At 52.1% G+C, this 20947-nt stretch overlaps 1 protein-coding gene across 1 annotated transcript in view; it reads right to left on the minus strand.

Moving 5' to 3' along the window:
- Positions 1-1819: 1819 nt before the first annotated feature.
- Positions 1820-20947, minus strand: part of GRIK5 (glutamate receptor, ionotropic, kainate 5) — a 56506-nt gene continuing 37378 nt past the window's right edge. The window contains exons 12-19 of the mRNA XM_010863110.1: positions 20047-20160; positions 19772-19881; positions 19210-19383; positions 8076-8241; positions 7311-7536; positions 4534-4662; positions 4309-4430; positions 1820-1885 (exon numbers count right to left, since the gene is read on the minus strand). Of these exons, the coding sequence (XP_010861412.1) occupies positions 1820-1885; positions 4309-4430; positions 4534-4662; positions 7311-7536; positions 8076-8241; positions 19210-19383; positions 19772-19881; positions 20047-20160 (1107 nt within the window). The remainder of the gene's footprint in view (positions 1886-4308; positions 4431-4533; positions 4663-7310; positions 7537-8075; positions 8242-19209; positions 19384-19771; positions 19882-20046; positions 20161-20947) is intronic.

The raw sequence follows: 20947 nt of genomic DNA on the forward strand, positions 1-20947 counted from the left end.
CCCGCCCCACCGCTGTGTTCACCTCTCTTCCTCTTTCCCACCTGCGCTCTCGTCCTCTCCCTTCCTTCCATCCTCTCCTCGCTTCCTAGGCTCTTCCCTCGCAGGTCCCTTCTCTCCCCGTGCTCTTCCTTCTCGCCTCTCAACTCCTGTCTGTCCTCCACTTCTCTCTCCCGTCTCCCTTATTCTCTGGATTTGTTCTTAAATCGGCCCTTCACCTCTGAGCCATGCTCCTCTCCTCCTACTATCTCGCCTCTTGTCTTTTCACTCGAAAGTTTCTAACTGCTTCTAGTCCTTCCCTCCTACTTGTTCTCCATCCTCTGTCACTGATTCCTGTGCTCGGTACTGATCACCTACTGGTGGCTCAGATGGTAAAGAATCTGCCTGCATAGCAGGAGACCCAGGTTTGATCCCTGGGTGGGGAAGATCCCCTGGAGAAGGCAATGGCTATTTACTCCAGTACTCTTGCCTAGAAAATCCCACAGACAGAGGAACCTGGAGAGCTGCAGCCCATGGGGTCGCAAAGAGTCAGACACAACTGAGTGACTAACACTTTCACAACGTACAGGCAGACCACCTACAGTGTCCCAGGCACCGTCTGGGAGCATTAGGGCCACAGCAGAGAACAGGTGGAAGCCCCTGCCCTCCTGGAGGTTATATTCCAGCATGCAGAGACAAAACCTAAAGACACGGTATGTTCGACGGTGATGAGTGTTTTGGAGAAAAATTAAATTCGGAAGAGAGATAGGGGTGTGGGTGGGGAGCAAGGTGGAACGTTGAGATGAGACTTTAGGGGAGACTCGTTGAGAAGAGGACTTGCAAGTAGACAAAGGCAGGGCGGGGATGAGCTGCATGGGACCCGGTAGGAGGGAGGGCAGACAGTTCAGCTGGATACAGGTGAGGAGGTGCTGGAAGAACCTGGAGCAGGTCAGGGTGGTTGGGGTGGGGTGGGCAAGGGGGCATGGCAGGAGATGAGGTCAGAGGAGCAATGGGGGCTGGCTCGTTTAAGGCCCAGAGTCCACAGTAAGCATTTGGCTTTTACTCTGAGTCAGATGAGCTGACTCACTGGAAAAGACCCTGATGCTGGGAAAGATTGAAGGTAGGAGAAGGGGATGACAGAGGACGAGATGGTTGGATGGCATCATTGACTCAACGGAATGAGTTTGAGCAAGCTCCAGGAGATGGTGAAGGACAGGCAACCCTGGCGTGGTGCAGTCCATGGGGTCCCAAAGAGTCAGACACAACTGAGTGACTGAACAACTGAGTCAGAAGAGTTTTAGATACAGGACTGCTGTGCTTTCAGCAGATCACTCTGAAGCTGTGCTGAGAAGACTGTAGGGACGCCAAGGGCAAGAGCAGGGAGGCCCCTAAGAAACCACTCTGATCACCAGGCAAAAGATGGCAGTGACTGGACCAGTGTGGTGGTGGCCAAGGAGGTGAGAAGAGTTTGAATTCTGGGTGTGTTTCAAAGGTAGAGCCCCAGTTTTTGCTGAGATCAGGTAGAGGGTGTGAGGAAGAGGGAGGGGTGAAGGGTGACTCTACATGTTTTGGTCCCAGCAATGACAGTGTTGCCTGGTGGGTGGGCAGGAGCTCCGTGCTGGCCACATGACATCACGCACCGCCTGGTGGACATCCGCGTGGAGGTGCAGAGTACAGGGAGCTGAATTTACAAACTGTGGGTTCAGGGAGAGGTCCCTGGAAGGGATACACACCTGGAGGTTATGGCAGTCAGCCTCCAAGATCCTGCCCCTGGGGTGTTCACACCTTTGTGTAATCCCCTTTGCCTTTGTAGGAAGGCCACTGTGTGATCCACAGAATAAGGCTAGGTCGGCTGACATTTTGGCTCTCTCTTGGATCCCTCGCTCTGGGACAAGTCGGCTGCCACAGCCTGAGGACACTCAAACAGCCCTATGGAGAAGTCTCTGAGTGAGGAACTGAGGCCTCCTGCCCACTGCCATGTGAATGAGTGTATTTTTATTCTATCTCAGGATGTTTTGACATCTTAAACATCTTGCTAGCCAGGGAGAGACCACCCTCCCAGAGCTAGCCAATTCTTAGGGACAGCAAAGAGTTGGGAACCTGCCTTTCATACGAAAACCCAACCAGTTCTGAATCTATACTCCCCCTTTATTTGACTCACACACCAAACCCTAAAACAACCCAGGGCAGGTACCAGACAAGTAGAGACCACCCCTCTAGCCCAGAGCCTGCTAACAGCGTTCACATGGCCGAGTACTAAGCCATTTCCCCACTTGCCTTGCCTTTCCCAATAAAGCCTCTGCCCTAGGCTTCTCTTTCCCTTCTTCTGCTTCCTGACTAAAGGTGGCGCTTTCCTTGTGGCCCCAGTGGCGTTGGTGGTGGGGGGAGCACGGGCTTCTGTTAGGTGATATAAGTACTAAATTATTCTTTCCCTGGCACTGGCGTCTCCAAATCATCACCCAGTCACTCCCATAAATTAAAACCCCAAGTACACTGTGAGACAGGGAGCCATCCTAGAAACAGATCCTCTAGCCCCATTGGGGCCTCTGTGCGTGCGTGCTAAGTCACTTCAGTTGTGTCCGACTCTGTGCGACCCTATGGACTGTAGCCGCCAGGCTCCTCTGTTCATGGGATTCTCCAGGCAAGAATACTGGAGTGGATTGCCATGCCCCCTCCTCCAGGGGATCTTCCTGACCCAGGAAGCGAACCTGCATCTCTTACATATCCTGGATTGGCAGGCAGGTTCTTTACCACTAGCAGCACCTGGGAAGCCCCCAGACAACAGCAACTCCCCATGAAATCATGCACGTGACCTTAGCAGAGACACTGAGCTGCCAAGACCACCCAGCTAAGCTGCTCCAGATTCCTGACCTATGGAAACTACGAACTGGTATCAGTTTGTTGTTGGAAGTTGCTAAAACGGGGGATAGCTTGTTACGTGGCAACGGATGAATAATGCAGGAGTCATCAGCATTCGGTCTTGCAAACCATTTGGCTGGAAGAGATCACCGAGGGAGGTGAGGAAGAGAAGTCCAAGGCCCGAGCCCTAGGGCCCCCCAACGAGAATGTCAGAGAGGTAGGAGGAAGATGAGACGGGAGCAGGACCAGAGAGGGCTGAGGAGGTGGTGACCAGCTGTGTGGGAGCCCTGGGCTACCTCACAGTGATGAGGCCGGAGACTCAGGCACCGGATTTCAGATGTGAAGGTTGTGGATGGCGAGACTGGCTTCAGCAGAGGGGCGGGGACAGAAGGTGGATGGGAGTGTGTCCAAGAATGAATGGAAGGACAGAAACTGGAAACACCCTGTCAAGGCTACCACAGAAGGGGAGGAATGGGCTGGTGACCAGGAGGGGAATCTGAGTCGAGAGAGAGGATTCCTTGAAGATGGGAGAAGCGATAGTGTATCTGTCTGACACCTGGCTTGATCCGATAGAGAGAGGAAAACTGATGATGCTGGAGGGAAGGAAAGCTGAGGCATGTCCTTGGGAAGGCGAGAGGGTACCGGGCACAGGTGGAGGGAGTGTTAGCGAGGAGGTGGATGCTCATTTGGAATAACTAATGGGGCGAGTGGAGAGGGCAGACGGGTGGCGGGATGTGGAGGTGAGGGCTGGCAGGCTCTCGGACTCCTCTGCTTTTCTCAGGCGAGCAGAAGCAAGGTCAAGGGCTCACAGCGGGAGGGGGAGGCGGGGCTGGAGGCTGGCAGAGGGCGCGCAAGGTGGGAATCGCGGAGGAGGAGAGAGGGGGCGGGCCGCCGGGTCAGCGGTGGAGTGTGGGTGGGCAGCCCGCGCCGGCACAGGGCGTGAGAGCGGCCAGCACGCCGGCTTCCTTGCTGCCGCCTACAGCTGCGTTCTCCTTGCCCCGTTGTCTCTCCTGCTATTTCTTCCTTATCCACCACCTCGTTCTCTCCCCAGCCTTCTCTCGGTGCCCCTTCTCACTCCTTCCCCCGCATCCTCACGGCTGCCGGCGCCCTCTTCCCGCTCTACCTTTCCTCATGTCCGTGGACCCTCTCTCTCGTCTTCCTTCTGCCCTCTCCTCTTTTTTTTAAAGTTTCGCTGCCCTGCAGCTTGTGGGATCTTAGTTCCCCGACCAGGGATTGAACCGGGACCCTCTGCCTTGAGACCACCAAGTCCTAACCACTGGACCACCAGCGAAGTCCCTGCTCTCACCTCTTTCTGGAGCTCTGGGACCCCTGGAGGATCATCTCTCCCCTCCCTGGCTCCCACCCCTTCCCCCGCCTTCTTCCAGGAATGGCTCCCAATGCCACAGTCTTCAGGACCCCCCACCACCCCCGAGGTCCCGCTTTTCCCCGCATACCCTTCATTAGCCTCCTTACCTCTTCTGACTCTGCCGACCTCCGTGTGGACCATATGAACTCCATGACCGCCACGAAGACAGCGATGATGAGGCCACAGATGAGCACGACAAAAATGCCCCCGATGTTCTCCATGCCCAAGCCTGGGGGTGGAAGGGGAGAGCCAGGGGTCGGGCCTTGTGGGCGGGGGAGGAAGGGGCCAGTGAGGGGCCTCCAGGAAGGGCAGGGTGCACGGGGGCAGCTGACCTTTGGCTCGGTGGTCCTCCTCCTTGGGGCAGCGGCCCCCCTCCCACCACTTGCGCTTCAGGATCTCCAGCCGGTTGTTCTCCTGAAGCTGAAGGATGGCCAGCGTGATCTCATCCCGGAACGGGGAGCCTGGACCAGGCACATGGCAGGGGCAGGTCATTGGGACACTGGAGCCCTGCCCCCCAAGGCCCAGCTCCTCTCCTCCCGGCTCTGCCGTGTGCCCAGCATCTTCCCTGTCCACCCTCTATCTGACTACTGCTCACCATCTCCCCTTAACCACCTCTGGGCCAAGCCCCCGACCTGTCACATTTGTCACCATTTCCCCCTCCCAGGACAGCAAGGAGATCAAACCAGTCAATCCTAAAGGAAATCAACCCTGAATTGGAAAAACTGATGCTGAAGCTGCAGCTCCAATACTTTGGCCACCTGATGCAAAGAGCTGACTCATTGGAAAAGACCCTGATGCTGAGAAAGACTGAAGGGAGGAGGAGAAGCGGGGGACAGAGGATGAGATGGTTGGATGGCATCATCAACTCAATGGACATGAGTTTGAGTAGACTCTGGGAGATAGTGAAGGACAGTGAAGCCTGGCATGCTGCAGTCCATGGGATTACAAAGAGTCAGACACAACTGAGCGACTGAACACCACCACTCCCTTCCTTGTGGCCCCCTCCCTCACTCCTCACTGAAGCTCTTCTCAACACAGCAGCCAGAGAGACAATTTCAGAAACACAGTCATAGATCACACCTCTCTGGTGCTTAAAACTCTCCAATGACTTCTGTTTGCAGCTAGAAAAAAAAAGATGTTCACAGGTTCAACAAGATCCTGCATTCACCGGTCCTGCCACCTGGGGCTCCCTTAGGACTTTTGCTTCTGCCTGGAATGTTCGTTTCCTTACTTCACTCAAGGTGCAGCTCACATGGTGCCTCAGAAAGGTCTTCTCTAACTCTGTTTAAAATGCCAGGGACTTCCCCAGCAGTCCGGTGGTTAGGGCTCTGTGCTTTCACTATGGGGGGCCTGGGTTCAATCCCTGGTTGGTGAACTAAGATACGGCAAGCTATGTGGTGCAGCCAGATTAAAAAAAGATGACAACAAGCACCCCACTCCCTGTCCATCTCTTCCGCTAATTTACTTCAGAGCAGTAGTGACCACATGATGTCACCTTATAAGGCTATGTGTTAACTGTCTGTCTGCCATCTTCGCCCCAGTAGACAGCTGAGGTGGGGGCTCAGCAGCTAGCTCCCTGCTGTGGCCTCTGAGTACCCAGCACAGTCCTGGCACACAGTAGGGCATCAGACCTGCCACATGCCCAGTCACACCTCTCCTCTGCATGGCCCCAGACCCGAGCCACCTCTCTCCTCCCTGCCCTCAGATCCTTCCCTTAAACTATCCTTGGGTCCCACCCACATCCTACCCTGAACTAATTATGGTAATTCTTTTTAAAAAAAATATTTTTTTTCTGTGGACCACTTTTAAGGTCTCTATTGAATTTGTTACAATATTGCTTCTGTTTTATGTTTTGGTTTTTGGACTGTAAGGCATCTTAGCTTCCCGACCAGGGATCAAACCTGCGCCCCCTGCATTGGAAGGTGAAGTCTTAACCACTGGACCACCAGGGGAGTCCCCACTGTGATGATTCCAGGTGCCAGAAACTAGGGCAAGTGTGGTGATGGGTATTTAGCAGACACCTACTATGTGCTAGACCCTTGGTCTACAGAAATGTATTCAGGTCTCACAGTGATCCTGTGAGGCACGTACTGTTGCTGTTCAGTCCCTAAGTTGTGTCTGACCCTTTGCGACCCCATGGACTGTAACCCCCCAGGCTCCCCTGTCCAAGGGATTTTCCCGGCAAGAATACTGGAGTGGGTTGCCATTTCCTTCTCCAGGGCATCTTCCCCACTCAGGGACTGAACCCACATCTCCTGCATTGGCAGGTGGATTCTTTACCGCTGAGCCACCAGGGAAGCCCGAGGTAGGTATTACCACCCTCGTTATCTGAAGGAGGCAGATGACATTGTCGCCTGAGTCAGGGAGGAAGCTGGGATTGTAATCCAGGTTGGTGTGACTCCGGATCCTGTCTCTCAGAGCACCAGGCACCACAGTTTCCCCGATAACAGCACTGACCCTACTGCAAAGCTGCTAAAATTTGGGCTCATTTGTTATGTAGTCACAGGTGAGTAATGCAGCAATCATCAGAATATAGGTAGGTTTAAAAGCCAAAATTGGGTGACAGAATCAGTGGTGAGTTTCCAGCACCAGCCCTGGAAAAACTCGTCCAGGTCTCCCTGGCAGATCCATCCATCATTCTTCCTCCCTCCCTTCCACCCATCCAACAACATCCATTGTCATTTCCTGAGCACCTGCGCTGGGCCAGGCTGTGGGTTTGGTGCAGAGAATGTGAAGTCAGCAAAACCATACCCTCCCCCCTGGAGGGGCCCTGGGGCAATGGGAGAAGGTGGCGAGCCTCACAGGGTTCTCCCAGCTGCTCTGCAGGGCTGGAGTGGATGGCTCCTAGGCCTGTTTATCCTGGTGGAGGGCACAGAGGCTCAGGAAGGTGGCGACACCTGCCCAAGGCCACACAGGCAGGAGGCTACACAGAGCACACCCAGCCTGCTCAGGGAGGGTCTGGCCCACCCTGTGGCCTGCTCATACTTGTGGCTTGGCTCCAGCCGCCCAGGGCCCCAGGGCTGCCACTCAGGGAGGGTCTGGCCCTCCCTGTGGCCTGCTCACACTTGCGGCTTAGCTCCGGCCGCCCGGGGACCCAGGGCTGCCATACCCAGCGGCATGCCGATGCCGTAGCCCTTGGTGTCGAGGAGGCCCCCGATCTGGGTGAGGTTGCAGTTGAGGCGCCGGTGGTACTCGTTCATGGTGGACTCGAGCAGGAAGGCGTAGCGGGAGTTGAGGACGCGGGCGATGCCCTCCTCTGTGCTCTTGACAAACACGCTGGGCTGCTTCGACTGCATGTAGTTCCACATCCGCTGGTACGTCTGGTATCGTGAATTCTGGGCAAGGGGAGCACGGGGAGGGGAGCACAGGTGAGGGTCTTTCCACTCCTGCCTTTCCCCGAGCCCTCTGCCCTCCAGGAGGTCTCCCTCAAGCGGAGAGAGTGAGGAGACCAGAGGAAGACAGAGCCAAGGACAGAGAGAGACAAGACAGACAGACAGACTACTCAAGGCCAGGTCCAAACCATCCCCACACCCACCAGCCCATCGAGGAACCCGAGGACTGAAGGCTTGGGAAGGAGGGGGCGTGACCTGTTTTCCAACCCTTTTTCTCTCTCCCACCCTTGGGTCTTGGCGCAGCTTAACACCCAGCCCTGTCTTCCCAGTGTTCCCAGGGTATATCCAGAGAAGCAGAAGCTCCACCCCATTCTCTCTCCAGGGCCCAGCCTGCTTCAGGGAGACCTCCATCCAGGCCAAACAGGACAGCTTTCCTCCTCCAGGCCCTGTGGGGACCTTATGAGGAATGCCCTGCCCTACCCTAAGCTGCTGTGCGTGGCGGTGACCCCAACACCAAGCCAGGGCGGCCCCGGGGGCCCCACCTGAAAGAAGGTCATGGTGGAGCCGGCGTGGATGGTGCCGTACTCGATGTTGGTCTGGTCTGCCAGGTCGTCGGCCGACTCCACGGGCACCTCCATGCGCTGCACGGTGAGGAAGGCGGCCAGGTTGGCCGTGTAGGAGGAGATGATGATCAAGGTGAAGGCCCACCTGAGGGGTGGGAGGGGTGAGCCACGGGCTGGAGCCCCCCTGCCACTTCGCCCCTGTGGCCATGCACCCCTTGGTGGTGCCCCCCTCAGTGACCCCAGCATCTAGAAGGCTAGAAGGCTGATTGCTGACTGGGATCACAGAATCCCATGGACAGAGCAGCCTGGTGGGCTACAGTACATGGCATCACAAAGAGTTGGGAGGGGCTGGGATCATAGAATCTGGAGCCAGATCCCTGGGTTTACATTTTTAAAAAGATTTTTATTTATTTATTTGGCTGCACCAGGTCTTAGCTGAGCATGTGGGATATAGTTCCCTGAGCATGGATTGAACAAAGGTCCCCCTCCATTGGGAGCGCAGAGTTGAAGCCATTGGACCACCAGGGAAGTCCCTTCCCTGGGTTTAAGTATTACTTCCAGAGACTTCCTGGTAGCTCAGACAGTAAAGACTTCTACAATGCAGAAGACCAGGATTTGACCCCAGGGTTGGGAAGATCCCCTGGAGGAGGGCATGGCAACCCACTCCAGTATTCTTTCCTGGAGAATCCCATGGACAGAGGAGCCTGGCGGGCTACAGTCCATGGTGTCACAAAGAGTTGGACACAACTGAGCAACTAACACTTTCTTTCCAGAGACTTCCACTGTCAGAAACACAAGAGAATGAGATGGTCTGGAAATACCCTCTTACTGTGAACTATTAATAGAAAACTGGACAGGGTATAGGAAATGACCTTAGACAAAGGACAACAGGCATTACAGGACCAGGATCCCTGAGGGAAGAGAAACAATGAAGTAAGACTTGCTTGCCATTACCCAGCTGGACTTAATTTATAGACGGCCGTGCCAGGAAGGAAAACCCCGAGTCTGGCAAACTCACTGAGCTGCAGAGATGGAGATCAGAGATCAAGAAGGCCGAGAGATGGCTGGCATGCATGAGACAGAATGCCCAAGAGGAAGCAGCAGAATGCTCAGCGTTCTAGTAATCTGCAAAGCTTCTCTTTTGAATCTTTGGCTGAATGTCAGTTGTGTATGCACTGGATAAAACTCCAAGGGGTCAGATAAGAACGTTCAAAGGGAGAACAATTTCCAGGGCTCATACAGGGATGGGAATCTTTTGAGCTCCTAACCAGAGTAGAGAGATTTCTTTGAATGCATAAGACATTCAATAGAGATAAAGGATAACACATTAGAATTAGTTGTTATGCTGCTACTGCTACTGCTAAGTCGCTTCAGTCGTGTCTGACTCTATGCGCCCATAGACAGCTAGACCTACCCTAAAAGAGCTTAAAAACAGGCCTGGAAAGACTCAAAAGAATCCACAAGTAACTGTCTTGCAGGGAAAAAAAAAAAACCCAACAAACCCAAAGATTCTTTAATACATGCAACAATGTAAACAATATAAAATCCACAATGTCTGTCATCCAATAAAAAAAAAATACCAGATAAACAAACGTGCAGGAAACTGACTCACAACTAGGAAAAAGTTGCTCAACGGAAGCCGAACTAGAATTGGCAGAGATGATGGAATTAGCAGCAAGGACATTAAACAGCTATTACAAAGACATTCAGAATGATCGAGGATGTAAAGAAAAACATGAACGTGTTGCAGAGGGAAATGGAAGAAAAGAACAGAAATCTCTATATGAAATATACAACATCTAAAAGGAAATTTTTACTGGAAGGATCTACACAGATTAGACACTGCACAGAAAACAGATTTTGAAGACAGCAAAAGAATCTATTCAAAAGAAACACATACACAAAAAATGAAACACAAAGAGGGAAAAAAATGACCGACAATGAACACAGAGCCTTAGTGGCCTGAAGAATAACACCAAGTGGTCTCACATCCATGACGGGAGTCCCAGAGACAGAAGAGAGTAAGGGGGTAACAGAAAAAAATATTGGAAAAAGTAATGTCCAAAATTTCTCAAATTTAGTGAAAATTATAAACTTGCAGATCCAAGAATCTCAATAAGCCCCAAGTAAGACAACACACATACACACATTATTAGTTATTTCTTGTTTTAGAAACAGCTAGTAACATTTTACACCAAGTTTATAAAGTCTGAATTTTTTCTGAATGAATGCAACTAATTTTTATAAGTAAATGCTGGGTTTTATGAGCTTTCAGGTGACTCAGTGGTGAAGAATCCACCTGCAATGCAGGAGACATGGAGACCCAGGTTTGATCCCTGGGTCAGGAAGATCTCCTAGAGAAGGAAATGGCAACCCACTCTAGTATTCCTGCCTGGGAAATCCCACGGACAGAGAAGCCTGGCGGGCTACAGTCCATGGGATTGAAAAAATACACGACCTAACAATTAAACAACATCAAACAAATACCAGTAATTATACTGCAGGTAAATGGTCTCGGCCTGGGGTTGGCAAACTACGGCCCACAGGCAAGATCTGACTTAATGTTTCTGTGCAGCCCATAGGCTAAGAATGGCTTTCACATTTTAAAATGCTTAAGAACAAACTGAAGGAAGAGTAACAGCTCATGACATGTGACACATAAAATTCAAATTTCACTGTCAGTGTTCATAAAGTTTTATTGGGGGAATTCCCTGGCGATCCAGCGGTTAGGACTCTGAGCTTCCAATGTAGGGGGCATGGGGCATGCGTTGGATCCCTGGTTGGGGAACTAAGATCCCACATGCCCTGCTGTGCAGCCAAAAAAAAAAAAAGTTTAATTGGAACACAACCACACTCCTTCAATCAAGGCTGCTTTTGTACCATAATCAGGGTTAGATAGATGCAACAGATACCATATGACCAGCAAAGCCTGAAATATTTATAATTTGGCCCAATACTCAAAAAAAGTTTGCCAATCCCTGGTCCTAGGCCTAAGTACGTGCTGTCTATAAGAAAACCACTTTAAATATAACAGTGTAGGTAAGCTGACAACGAAAGGATGGGGGAAAGATATAATATGGAACACTGCACTAAAAATGTTGGGGATGGCCCTGGTTGGTCCAGTGGCTAAGACTCCAATCACTAAGGCTACAGTGATTGAACAGGGGGCCCTGGTTCGATCCCTGGTCAGGGAACTAGATCCCACATGCTGCAACTAAGATGCAGTGCAGCCAAATAAATACTTCTTAAAAAAAGCTGGGATGGCTATATGAATATCAAAAAAGGTAACCCCAAAACACGGAATTTATCAGGAATAAAGAGGAAGTGAAAGTGAAAGTCACTTAGTCGTGTCTGACTCTGAGACCCCATGGACTATATAGTCAATTCTGGCCAATTCTCTAGGCCAGAATACTGTAGTGGGTAGCCTTTCCTTTCTCCAGGGGATCTTCCCAACCCAGAAATTGAACCCAGGTCTCCTGCATTGGGTGGGTTCTTTACCAGCTGAGCCACAAGGGAAGCCCAAGAATACTCGAGTGGGTAGCCTTTCCCTTCTCCAGGGGATCTTCCCGACCCAGGAATCGAACCAGGGTCTCCTGCGTTGCAGGCGGATTCTTTACCAACTGAGCTACATAATAGCAAAAGGGTCAATTTATCAAAAAGACACAACAGTCCCAAACATGGATGCACCTAATTACACAGCTTCAAAATTCATAAAGCAAAACCTGATAGAACTGAAAAGAGAAACATAAAATTTCTCCACAAGTAGTGATCTCAACACTCTTCTCTCAGTAATTGACAGAATCAGTAAACAGAAAGTCAGTAAGCATATAGAAGACATGAAGACAAGAGTAACCTACTGGTCCTAATTCCCATTTACAAAACATTGCACCCACCAACAGCAAAACACACATTTTTTGCATGTGCATGTAGAACATTTACCAGGATAGACTCTATGCTGAGTCATAAAACAAGTCTCAACAAATGACAAAGGATTAAAATCCTACAGAGAATATTCACTGACCACAGTGGAAATAAAGTAGAAATCAAGGTCCCTGGAAAATCCCCAAATCCTGGCTCCATCACTGATGAGCTGTGAAACCATGGATTCACCCGTGAGGTTAAGTATAATCATAGGCCCCCACAGGAATTCCCTCACAGGCCAGTGGTTAGGACTCCATGCTTTCAGTGTTAAGTGGGTGGGTTCAATCCCTGGTGGAGGGACTAAGATCCCATAAGCCTCAGAGTGTGGCCCAAATAACAGTATTTATAATAATATTAATAATGATAATAATTGTAGGTCGCTCCTCACAGGGCTGTTCTAAGAGTGAGTTACGACACAGACCAAGTGCCATGCATGTGTGTGCTTTCGTGGTCCTGTGACTCAGGACGGACTTGGGAAAAGAAGTACCCACTGGCCTGGCTCTAGACCCAAAGGCAATCACCTGCCTTGGCCTGGCCCTCTATCCTCCCACCAGGCAGATGAGAGGGGCTAGGCTCCCTGCCAAAGTACAGATACAGATCTGTGGGGCCTGAAGACAGGAAAGATGCTGAGAGGTCCTTCCAGACCACCCCCTCCTCCAGCGGATAATGATGAGAAGAGCAGCTGTCCTCTGCTGAGCACGCATGCTCACTCCTGTGCTAGGTGCTGGGATGCGGGTGGAGTGTAGGATAAACGGATGAATAATATGCCTTTTCCAAAAGCAACCCAAACTCGACTCACACAAAGATCCAGGGTCCACCATAATCTCTCTGGAAGCCAAGTCTCTTCAAATCTACCCCACGGGTCAATGCTGTCATTCACTCAAGACAAAACGATTCAGTGCCTGATACAACCCAGGCACCCTGAAACCCCAGGGACAGCACTGCAGACGGGCGGTGGCGGTGGTGGGGGTGATGGGGCCGTTCACCAAGACAGAACCTGGGGACCAATTTTGGAGTAAGGACGTGAGCTCCATTTTGGGCAAGCTGAGTTTGAGGGTGCCTCATGGAGGGATCTGCAGTTGAGGACTTGGGAAGGGAAGCTGGGGGTATAGAGTGGTGGTTCCCGGGCAGGGAGTGGCCCCAGGGTTGTTTGCAGAAAGTGCTTGGTGAGGCGCGGGGCACTCTGGTGACCAGTGATTGTGTGGCGTCCTGATGTCAGTGGGTGGGGACAGGTGTCGACCAGACAGCCTAGTCTAAACATGGAAAATCCTGTACATGATTATCTGACTCTTAACTCCCTGGTACATAAAAACCAGGGCTTCCCAGGTGGCACTATTGGTAAAGAATCTGCTTGCCAACACAGGAGACTCAGGTTCGATCTCTGGGTCAGGAAGATCCCCTGGAGAAGGAAATGGCAATCCACCCCAGTGTTCCCACCTGGAGAATCCTATGGACAGAGGAGCCTGGTGGGCGACCGTCCATGGGGTTGCCAAAAGTCGGACATGACTGAGCATGTACGGACATAAAAACAAAAATATTTTTGGCATGGCTAGAATAGAAACCAACATTTCTAGAAATGTTTAGAAATGTTTACCTATTGTTTAGATTGAGGAAGAAAGCTGGATGTTGTTTTATTTGAAACCTTGCCAAGAACTGTTCACAATTTGGGGAAATCGTGTCTCTGACAGCAGCCCTGCTTGAGTCACGGTGTGGACACTTGGACCAGCTGCGTTGATGAGTCTCACATTCATGGTGATTTGTATTTGTACAGATACACTTATCTGCCAATGATTTCAAAGCTTAACGCCTCAGGTATTGACATCATTCTATTAAACAGTCTGTCTTCTCATAATTGCAAAGGTATCCACTACCTGTAGGTTCGGCCACCTGACCACTGCAATCTGTCTTGGAGCACAGTCCCGCCCAAGCATTTAGGTATTGCTTTCCTACTGTTTTATCATCAATCACTTCCCCTTTTCTCCTTTGTATTGAAATCAGGGCATTATATTGACTTGTTCTGAATCATGTGTGTAGGTTGATGAATTTCATTAGGGTGGAAAAGAGATGTTACCAAATATTTGTTATAAAAACAGGGCATTGGGTTCCTTGGTGGCTAAGTGGTAAAGAATCTGCCTGCCAATGCAGAAGACACATGTTTGATCCCTGATCCAGGAAGATCCCACATGCTACAGAGTAATTGAGCCCATGAACCAGAACTATTGATCCTGTGCTCCAGAGCCTATGAACTGCAACTACTGGAGCCCAAGCGCCCTAGGGCCCGTGCTCCGCCACAAGAGAGGCCACGGCACTGCGAAGCCTGTGCACTTCAGCTAGAGGGTAGCCTCCACTCGCCACTAGAGGAAAGGCCATGCAGCAACGAAGACCCAGCACAGCCACAAACAAATAAATTTATTTTTTTAAAAAAGAAGGCATTGAAGGAGTTCCCTAGTGGTCTAGTGGTTAAGGGGGGCTTCCCAGGTGGCGCTAGTGGTAAAGAACCCACCTGCCAATGCAGGAGACTTAAGAGACATGGGTTCGATCCCTGGGTTGGGAAGATCCCCTGGAGGAGGGCATGGCAACCCACTCCAGTATTCTTGCCTGGAGAATCCCATGGACAGAGGAGCCTGGTGGGCTACAGTCCAGGGGTCACAGAGACTCAGACACAACTGAAGTAACTTAGCATGTGCACAGGCTAGTGGTTAGGAGTCTGCATTTTCACTGCTGTGGCCTGCATTCAAGCCCTGGTCAGGGATTGAGATCCCACACGCAGTGTGGAGTGGTCAAAATAAACAAGTAAATAGTGTTTTGTTTGTTTTTTAAAGAGGGCATTGAGTCTGTGAGCACTGAAGAATCACTGGTGTGGAGTGAGAGAGAGCAAGGGCCAAAGGAGCCCATGGTGAAATGGAACAGAGGATCCAGAGGTCGCAGGGAACCAGGAAGACACAGCAGCCTAGGAGCAAAGAGTTTCTAGAAAGAGGATGGCTAACAGGGTGTGCTGGCCATATCAATAAAGGGGGCACATGTGACCCTGGTGGACGTGGGGAAGGGAACAGAGCGAGACCTGAGGTTTGGGGGCTTTCTTTACCAGGAGGGCGTGAGGAGAGGGTGACCTGGCCTGAGAAGTTGACAAGGGCAAAGGAGGTGTAAGGACCAACTTCAAGGGAGTGATGGGGGAGCCCAGGAGGGACAGGGCTGGGGTCAGAGCGTGAACTCGGAAATACTGATTTTCAAGGCAGAACTGGGGCCTCCCTGGCAGTCCAGTGGTTAAGACTCGGGGCTTCCAGTGCAGGGGGTGCGAGTTCAACCCCTGTTTGGGGAACTAAGATCCCACAGGCCATGGGGCATGGCCAAAAATAATAAAGAATCAAGGCAGAACTGTCCCAAATGATGATGCGCCCTTGGGTGTGGCTGCAGGAGGCTGTGGCCTGGATGGACACGAGATGAGGGGCCCAAGAAGCGGGCTCTGGGGGGCTGCTACTGTTCCTGTGGCAACCACATCCCTGGGGCATAGAACACCCAGCTGGGGAAGAGGGTCCCTGACTGAGGAGCAGAAGGGATGGGCTATAGAGAGGTGGTCACTGGTCCCCCATCTGACCTGGGGACTCAGCCAGATTTGTCACGGCAGGTCCCTCCCTGCCCTTGCAGCCACCTCCTCACACAGGCAGCCCTCTCCCGCCTGGGTGAATGTGCCTCCCTCTCCTTGGCAGGTCTGCCTCTGTTTGCACCGTTAGGACTCAGCCTAGATGTCACCTCCCTCAGAGGTGCCCTTCCTAAGCATCTTCATTCTTCTTCACTGCACCCTGTTGGCTTCTTCAGTAGCTCAGCTTATGTGCATCTGATACATCGTTACATTTAAAATGCTAATAAAATTCACTTAGGATGTGTGGTAGGCAGAAGAAATCCTTGCCCCTAAGACGTCTATATGCACATCCCTGGAACTTGTATGTTCCTTCACAGAGTAAGAGGCTCTTTACAGGGGACTTCCCTGGTGGTCCAGTGGCTAAGACTCTGTACTTCCAGTGCAGGGGGCCCAGATTCGATCCTTGGTCAGGAAGCTCGATTCCGTATGCCGTAACTAGGAGTTAGCATGCTGCAACTGAAGACCCGGCATGTCATAATGAAGATCAAAGATTCTGAGTGCCAGAACTGAGACCCAGTGCATCCAAATAAATAATTTTTTTTGTTAAAAAGGGTCTTTGAAGATAGAATTAAGTTAAGCATCCTGAGTTTGGGAGATTGACCTGGAGCATCCAGGTGGGCCCATGGAATCACAGGGGTCCTTATAAGGAGAAGAAGGAGGTCAGAGTCAGAGAGAGATTTGAGGATGCTGTGCTGCTGGCTTTGAAGCTAGAGGAAGAGGCCACAAGCCCAGGAATGCAGGCAGCTTCTAAAAGCTGGAAAAGGCAAGGAAATGGATTCTCCCCTAGAGCCTTCAGAATTGGCCCTCCCAACACCTTGACTTTAGCCCAGTGATATCTATCTTGCACTTCTGACCTCCAGAGCTGTAAGAGAATAAATTTACATTGTTTTTAAAACCACTAAGTTTGTGGTAATTTGTTGCAACAGCAACAGAAAACTGAAGGCAGGGTGTAACTCCTGAAGTGATGCCAATTCCAAGACATTTAAAAGAAATCATTGAGATTCAAAAGTTTCAAAGCTAGTGGGCCAAGCAAATTGCAAACAACTGCCAGATGGTAGTTAGTCCCACTTCGTTGAGAGAAAGACCTGCCACCGTTATGGCTGGTCTTGAATGAACAAGTTTTGAATCAGACAGTATCATTGGGATACAATCCTGGCACAAAATATGACGTCCTTGTGTTTATTTATCTCTTTACTTATTTATTCTCAGCTCCTTTGCCTCTTAATTTTCCACCTGAGTAAGTGGCACATAGAAAGGGCTCAGAAGCACTTTGTGCTGAATGACTATTGACACACTGACTGTAACAGACGTGGACCAGGCCCAACGTCCTGGGTGCCCCTGGAGAGGTCACCAAGGGCCTAGGGAGCAGAGCCAGGCTCAGGCAGCACCCAGGGACTGGGGGGTGGGCGGCACCGGGGCGGGAAGCTGGCTCAGCCTCACCCTGCCTCTAGCCTAACGCGCTCTCTAGGGAACCACTTCCTCTCTCTAGGTCTCGGCCTTCTAATCCATAAAACTTGGAGAATGTTCCTTGTTCTAGGCGTGCTCCTCGGCTTTCTGTGGTTCTAAGGAGGAAAAGTCATGACCAACCTAGATAGCATATTCAAAAGCAGAGACATTACTTTGCCAACAAAGGTCCGTCTAGTCAAGGCTATGGTTTTTCCTGTGGTCATGTATTGATGTGAGAGTTGAACTGTGAAGAAGGCTGAGCGCCGAAGAATTGATGCTTTTGAACTGTGGTGTTGGAGAAGACTCTTGAGAGTCCCTTGGACTGCAAGGAGATCCAACCAGTCCATTCTGAAGGAGATCAGCCCTGGGATTTCTTTGGAAGGAATGATGCTAAAGCTGAAACTCCAGTACTTTGGCCACCTCATGCGAAGAGTTGACTCATTGGAAAAGACTCTGATGCTGGGAGGGATTGGGGGCAGGAGGAAAAGGGGACGACAGAGGATGAGATGGCTGGATGGCATCACCGACTCGATGGACGTGAGTCTGAATGAACTCTGAGTGTTGGTGATGGACAGAGAGGCCTGGCATGCTGCGATTCATGGGGTCGCAAAGAGTCGGACATAACTGAGCGACTGAACTGAACTGAACTGAAGGAGGAAAAGGAGCTGAGAAGAGTCACATGAGCTGCAACCAAGCCCATCTGCTATTTAAAAGACAGGATGGGGACTTCCCTGGTGGTCCAGTAGTTAAGACTCTGCACTCCTGATGCAGGGGGCACAGGTGCCATCCCTGGTTGGAGAACTAAGATCCCACATACCATCCCCCTGCTGTCACTTCAGTCGTGTCCGACTCTGTGCGACCCCAGAGATGGCAGCCCACCAGGCTCCCCTGTCCATGGGATTTTCCAGGCAAGAACACTGGAGTGGGTTGCCATCTCCTTCTCCAATGCATGAAAGTGAAAAGTGAAAGGGAAGTTGCTCAGTCGTGTCCAACTCTTCGTGACCCCATGGACTGCAGCCTACCAGGCTCCTCCGTCCATGGGATTTTCCAGGCAAGAGTACTGGAGTGGGGTGCCATTGCCTTCTCCACCCACATATCATGGGGCTAAATAAATCAAAGACAGGGTGGCAGACATGAGCGCTTACGGAAGCGAGGCCAGAAAGTGACAGAGGGAGGCAGAGGGCCTGGGGCCAATGGAGCGGCATTGACACCAGGTGGGAGTGCCAGCTGTGCAACACCAGAGCTCCCAAAGCTTTCAGAAGTGAGAAATCTGAATGTGGGGAGTTCCCTGGTGGCCTCATGGTTAGGGCAGCAGGCTCTCACTGCCGAGGCCCGGGGTTCAATCCCTGGCTGGGAAACAGATTCCTGCAAGCCGTGTGGCGTAGCCAAAACAAAACAGAAAAAGAAAGAAGCCTGGGGCTTCCCTGGTAGTCCAGTGGTTAAGAACAGCCGAGCTCCCAGTGCAGGGGGCATGGCTTCGATCCCTATAGGATCTGGGGAACTAAGCTTCTACATGCCACGTGGCCAACAGATAAACTAATTTAATTAGGTATTTTTCTTTTAAGAAGAAAGAAGTCTGAATTTGTAAGTGAATTTGCCCAATTTTTAAATGACAACTAATCCAAAAAATGTAAAGCTATGAACCAGACACCACCGGTTGTCAGTGTCTGCTCTCTGGTATGAAGCTTCTCGGAGCTTGTCTCAGAGTCAAAATAAGCTCTGTTCAAGGTACTGGGTCCCTGTGGGGCTCTGAGGGAGCAGGTGTCTGACTGGGCCTCAGCCTTGGCCTCTGGACAGTGAAGGCTGTTGTGGCTCAAGGATTCTAGTCTCTGTGATTGCCTGGGGCAATGTCCCAGACAGTGACTACCACACTCATGCTGTCTTGATTACATGAGACGTGGGCATTTTTACTCCCATTTCTCGGATGAGGAGACTGAGGCATGGAGAGGGTCGTACAGCCAGTGAGCTGCAGAGCTGGGGCTTAGCTCGCCCTACCCCGTGTCCCATCACATGGCTGGCGTGGGGAACAGGAATGGGCCCAGATCTCAGGAGGGACCCCCAAAACACCCCACCCACCCCAGTTGGGGCGGGCAGACAGCCTCTCACCAGACTCCGCTGACGCAGCGCGTGGACAGCGCCCGGGGCATGATCTCCGAGCCCTGCTGCATGAAGCCCCCCACGGGGAACCAGAGGCTGTTGCCCAGCGTGTACTGGTTCTCCAGGATGTGGGGGCGCGCCCGCAGGCACGGGTGCGGGTTGTACCACTCGTAGGGGCTCAGCCTGTGGAGAGACACAGCGGGTGGGAAGAAAGAGAACAGGAGAGAGAGAGAGCCACCATGATGAGAAGAGACGGGAAGACACATGGAGAGGAAGAGAGACACAGACGAGCAGGGAGAGGCACACACACACAGACAGTGGGGGCAAAAGAGGAAGAGGACAGAAGAACGAGAAGGGGAGAGCCCTGGAGAGGACCACGGAGCAGAAGCCAGAGACACAGGGAGGAAACACAGAGACGGGCCGGAAAGGGAGAAGGGAGGGCGGGTGCAGGGAACCCAAGACTCCAAGTGGAGCCGAGACAATCAGGACAGACAGGAAGGTCAGCTGCAGAGAGCCCAGCTCCTGCGTCCGCCCTGCCCCCTCCCTCCCAGGCAGCAGGTAGTGGGCTCACCTGGCGGCCAGGAACAGGACGCAACTGACGGCCAGATAGGCAAGAAGCATGAAGAGCCAAACGGCCGGAGAGAAGGGGTCCAGGAAGGAAAAGTAGCCGGGCTTGCGGCCCTGGTGGGGGAGGGAGTGTGAACAGAGTCCCCCCCAGGCCCTCCCAAAGCCCCGGGGTCCACAGGCCCACTACGGCAGGCAAGGTCCAGCCTGCAGCCTCTGTCTCCCTCGGGCCTCAATGCCTCCCCCGCCCCACCCCCGGCCAAGTCTCCAGGGGAACCATACCATATGCACCCGGTAGAGGATGCTGATCCCCAGGGTCATGAAGGGCTTGGAGAAGTCGATGACCTTCTCCCGCTCAGCTGTGATGGTGAACGCAGCCACAGCCAGGTCTGCCTTCTGCTGGAGGGGAGGCGGGGCGGGGGCAGAGGGGTGGGCCAGGGAGACAGACGCGCAGTTAGAGAGAGCTGTACCGAGGGAACGATTTGGAGTATCAGAAGCCAAGAGAGAGACACCCAGAGAGCAGGACGGCAGGAGGAGCCAGGGGTCCTGGCACCCTGGGCCCGTATTGGACCCGTCATCTCACGTCCTCCTTCCTCCCAGCTGCCCCGCCTCATCCAATCTCTCCCGCTCCCCTCCCCCAACGTCAAGCTCATCATTTAAGGCCCTGCTTTATAAAATCTACCACAGACCCCCCGCCACTCCCACCACGCCGGGGTCCTGAGATTGGAGTCAAGATGCCCGGACGCTGACCCACTCAGGACCCTTCGGGAGCCTTGGTTTCTCTTCGGTATGAACAGTTAACAACAGGTAACATTTATCAAGCTTACTTCGTGCCAGGCTCCGAGCTAGATGCCACTTTATAGGGTTTATCTTGTATAATCTTCTCAACAGCTCCCTGGGGGCCAGTACTAGCCCCATTTTACAGCTGGGGAGACTGAGTCTCAGAGAGGCCAAGGCACTGAGGAATAAAGGCACAACAGCTGGGGATCATAACACAGACGTGTGACCTCCACGCTCCTGCCCCTGACAGGTGCTAGGGACCCAGGTGTGTGCACCCAGGCATCCCGAGACCCAGGACTACGCCCAGCTCCTTTGAGAGAATGACCTCGAGAGGAGCTGCACATAGTCTTGAGTCAGGGAAGGGTGGGTGGCTGGGGTCCACGTCTGACGTGGTGAAGGGAGG

This window comes from Bison bison, unplaced genomic scaffold, assembly GCF_000754665.1.
Source record: "Bison bison bison isolate TAMUID 2011002044 unplaced genomic scaffold, Bison_UMD1.0 scf7180017858349, whole genome shotgun sequence".
NCBI classification, from domain to species: Eukaryota; Metazoa; Chordata; class Mammalia; order Artiodactyla; family Bovidae; genus Bison; species Bison bison.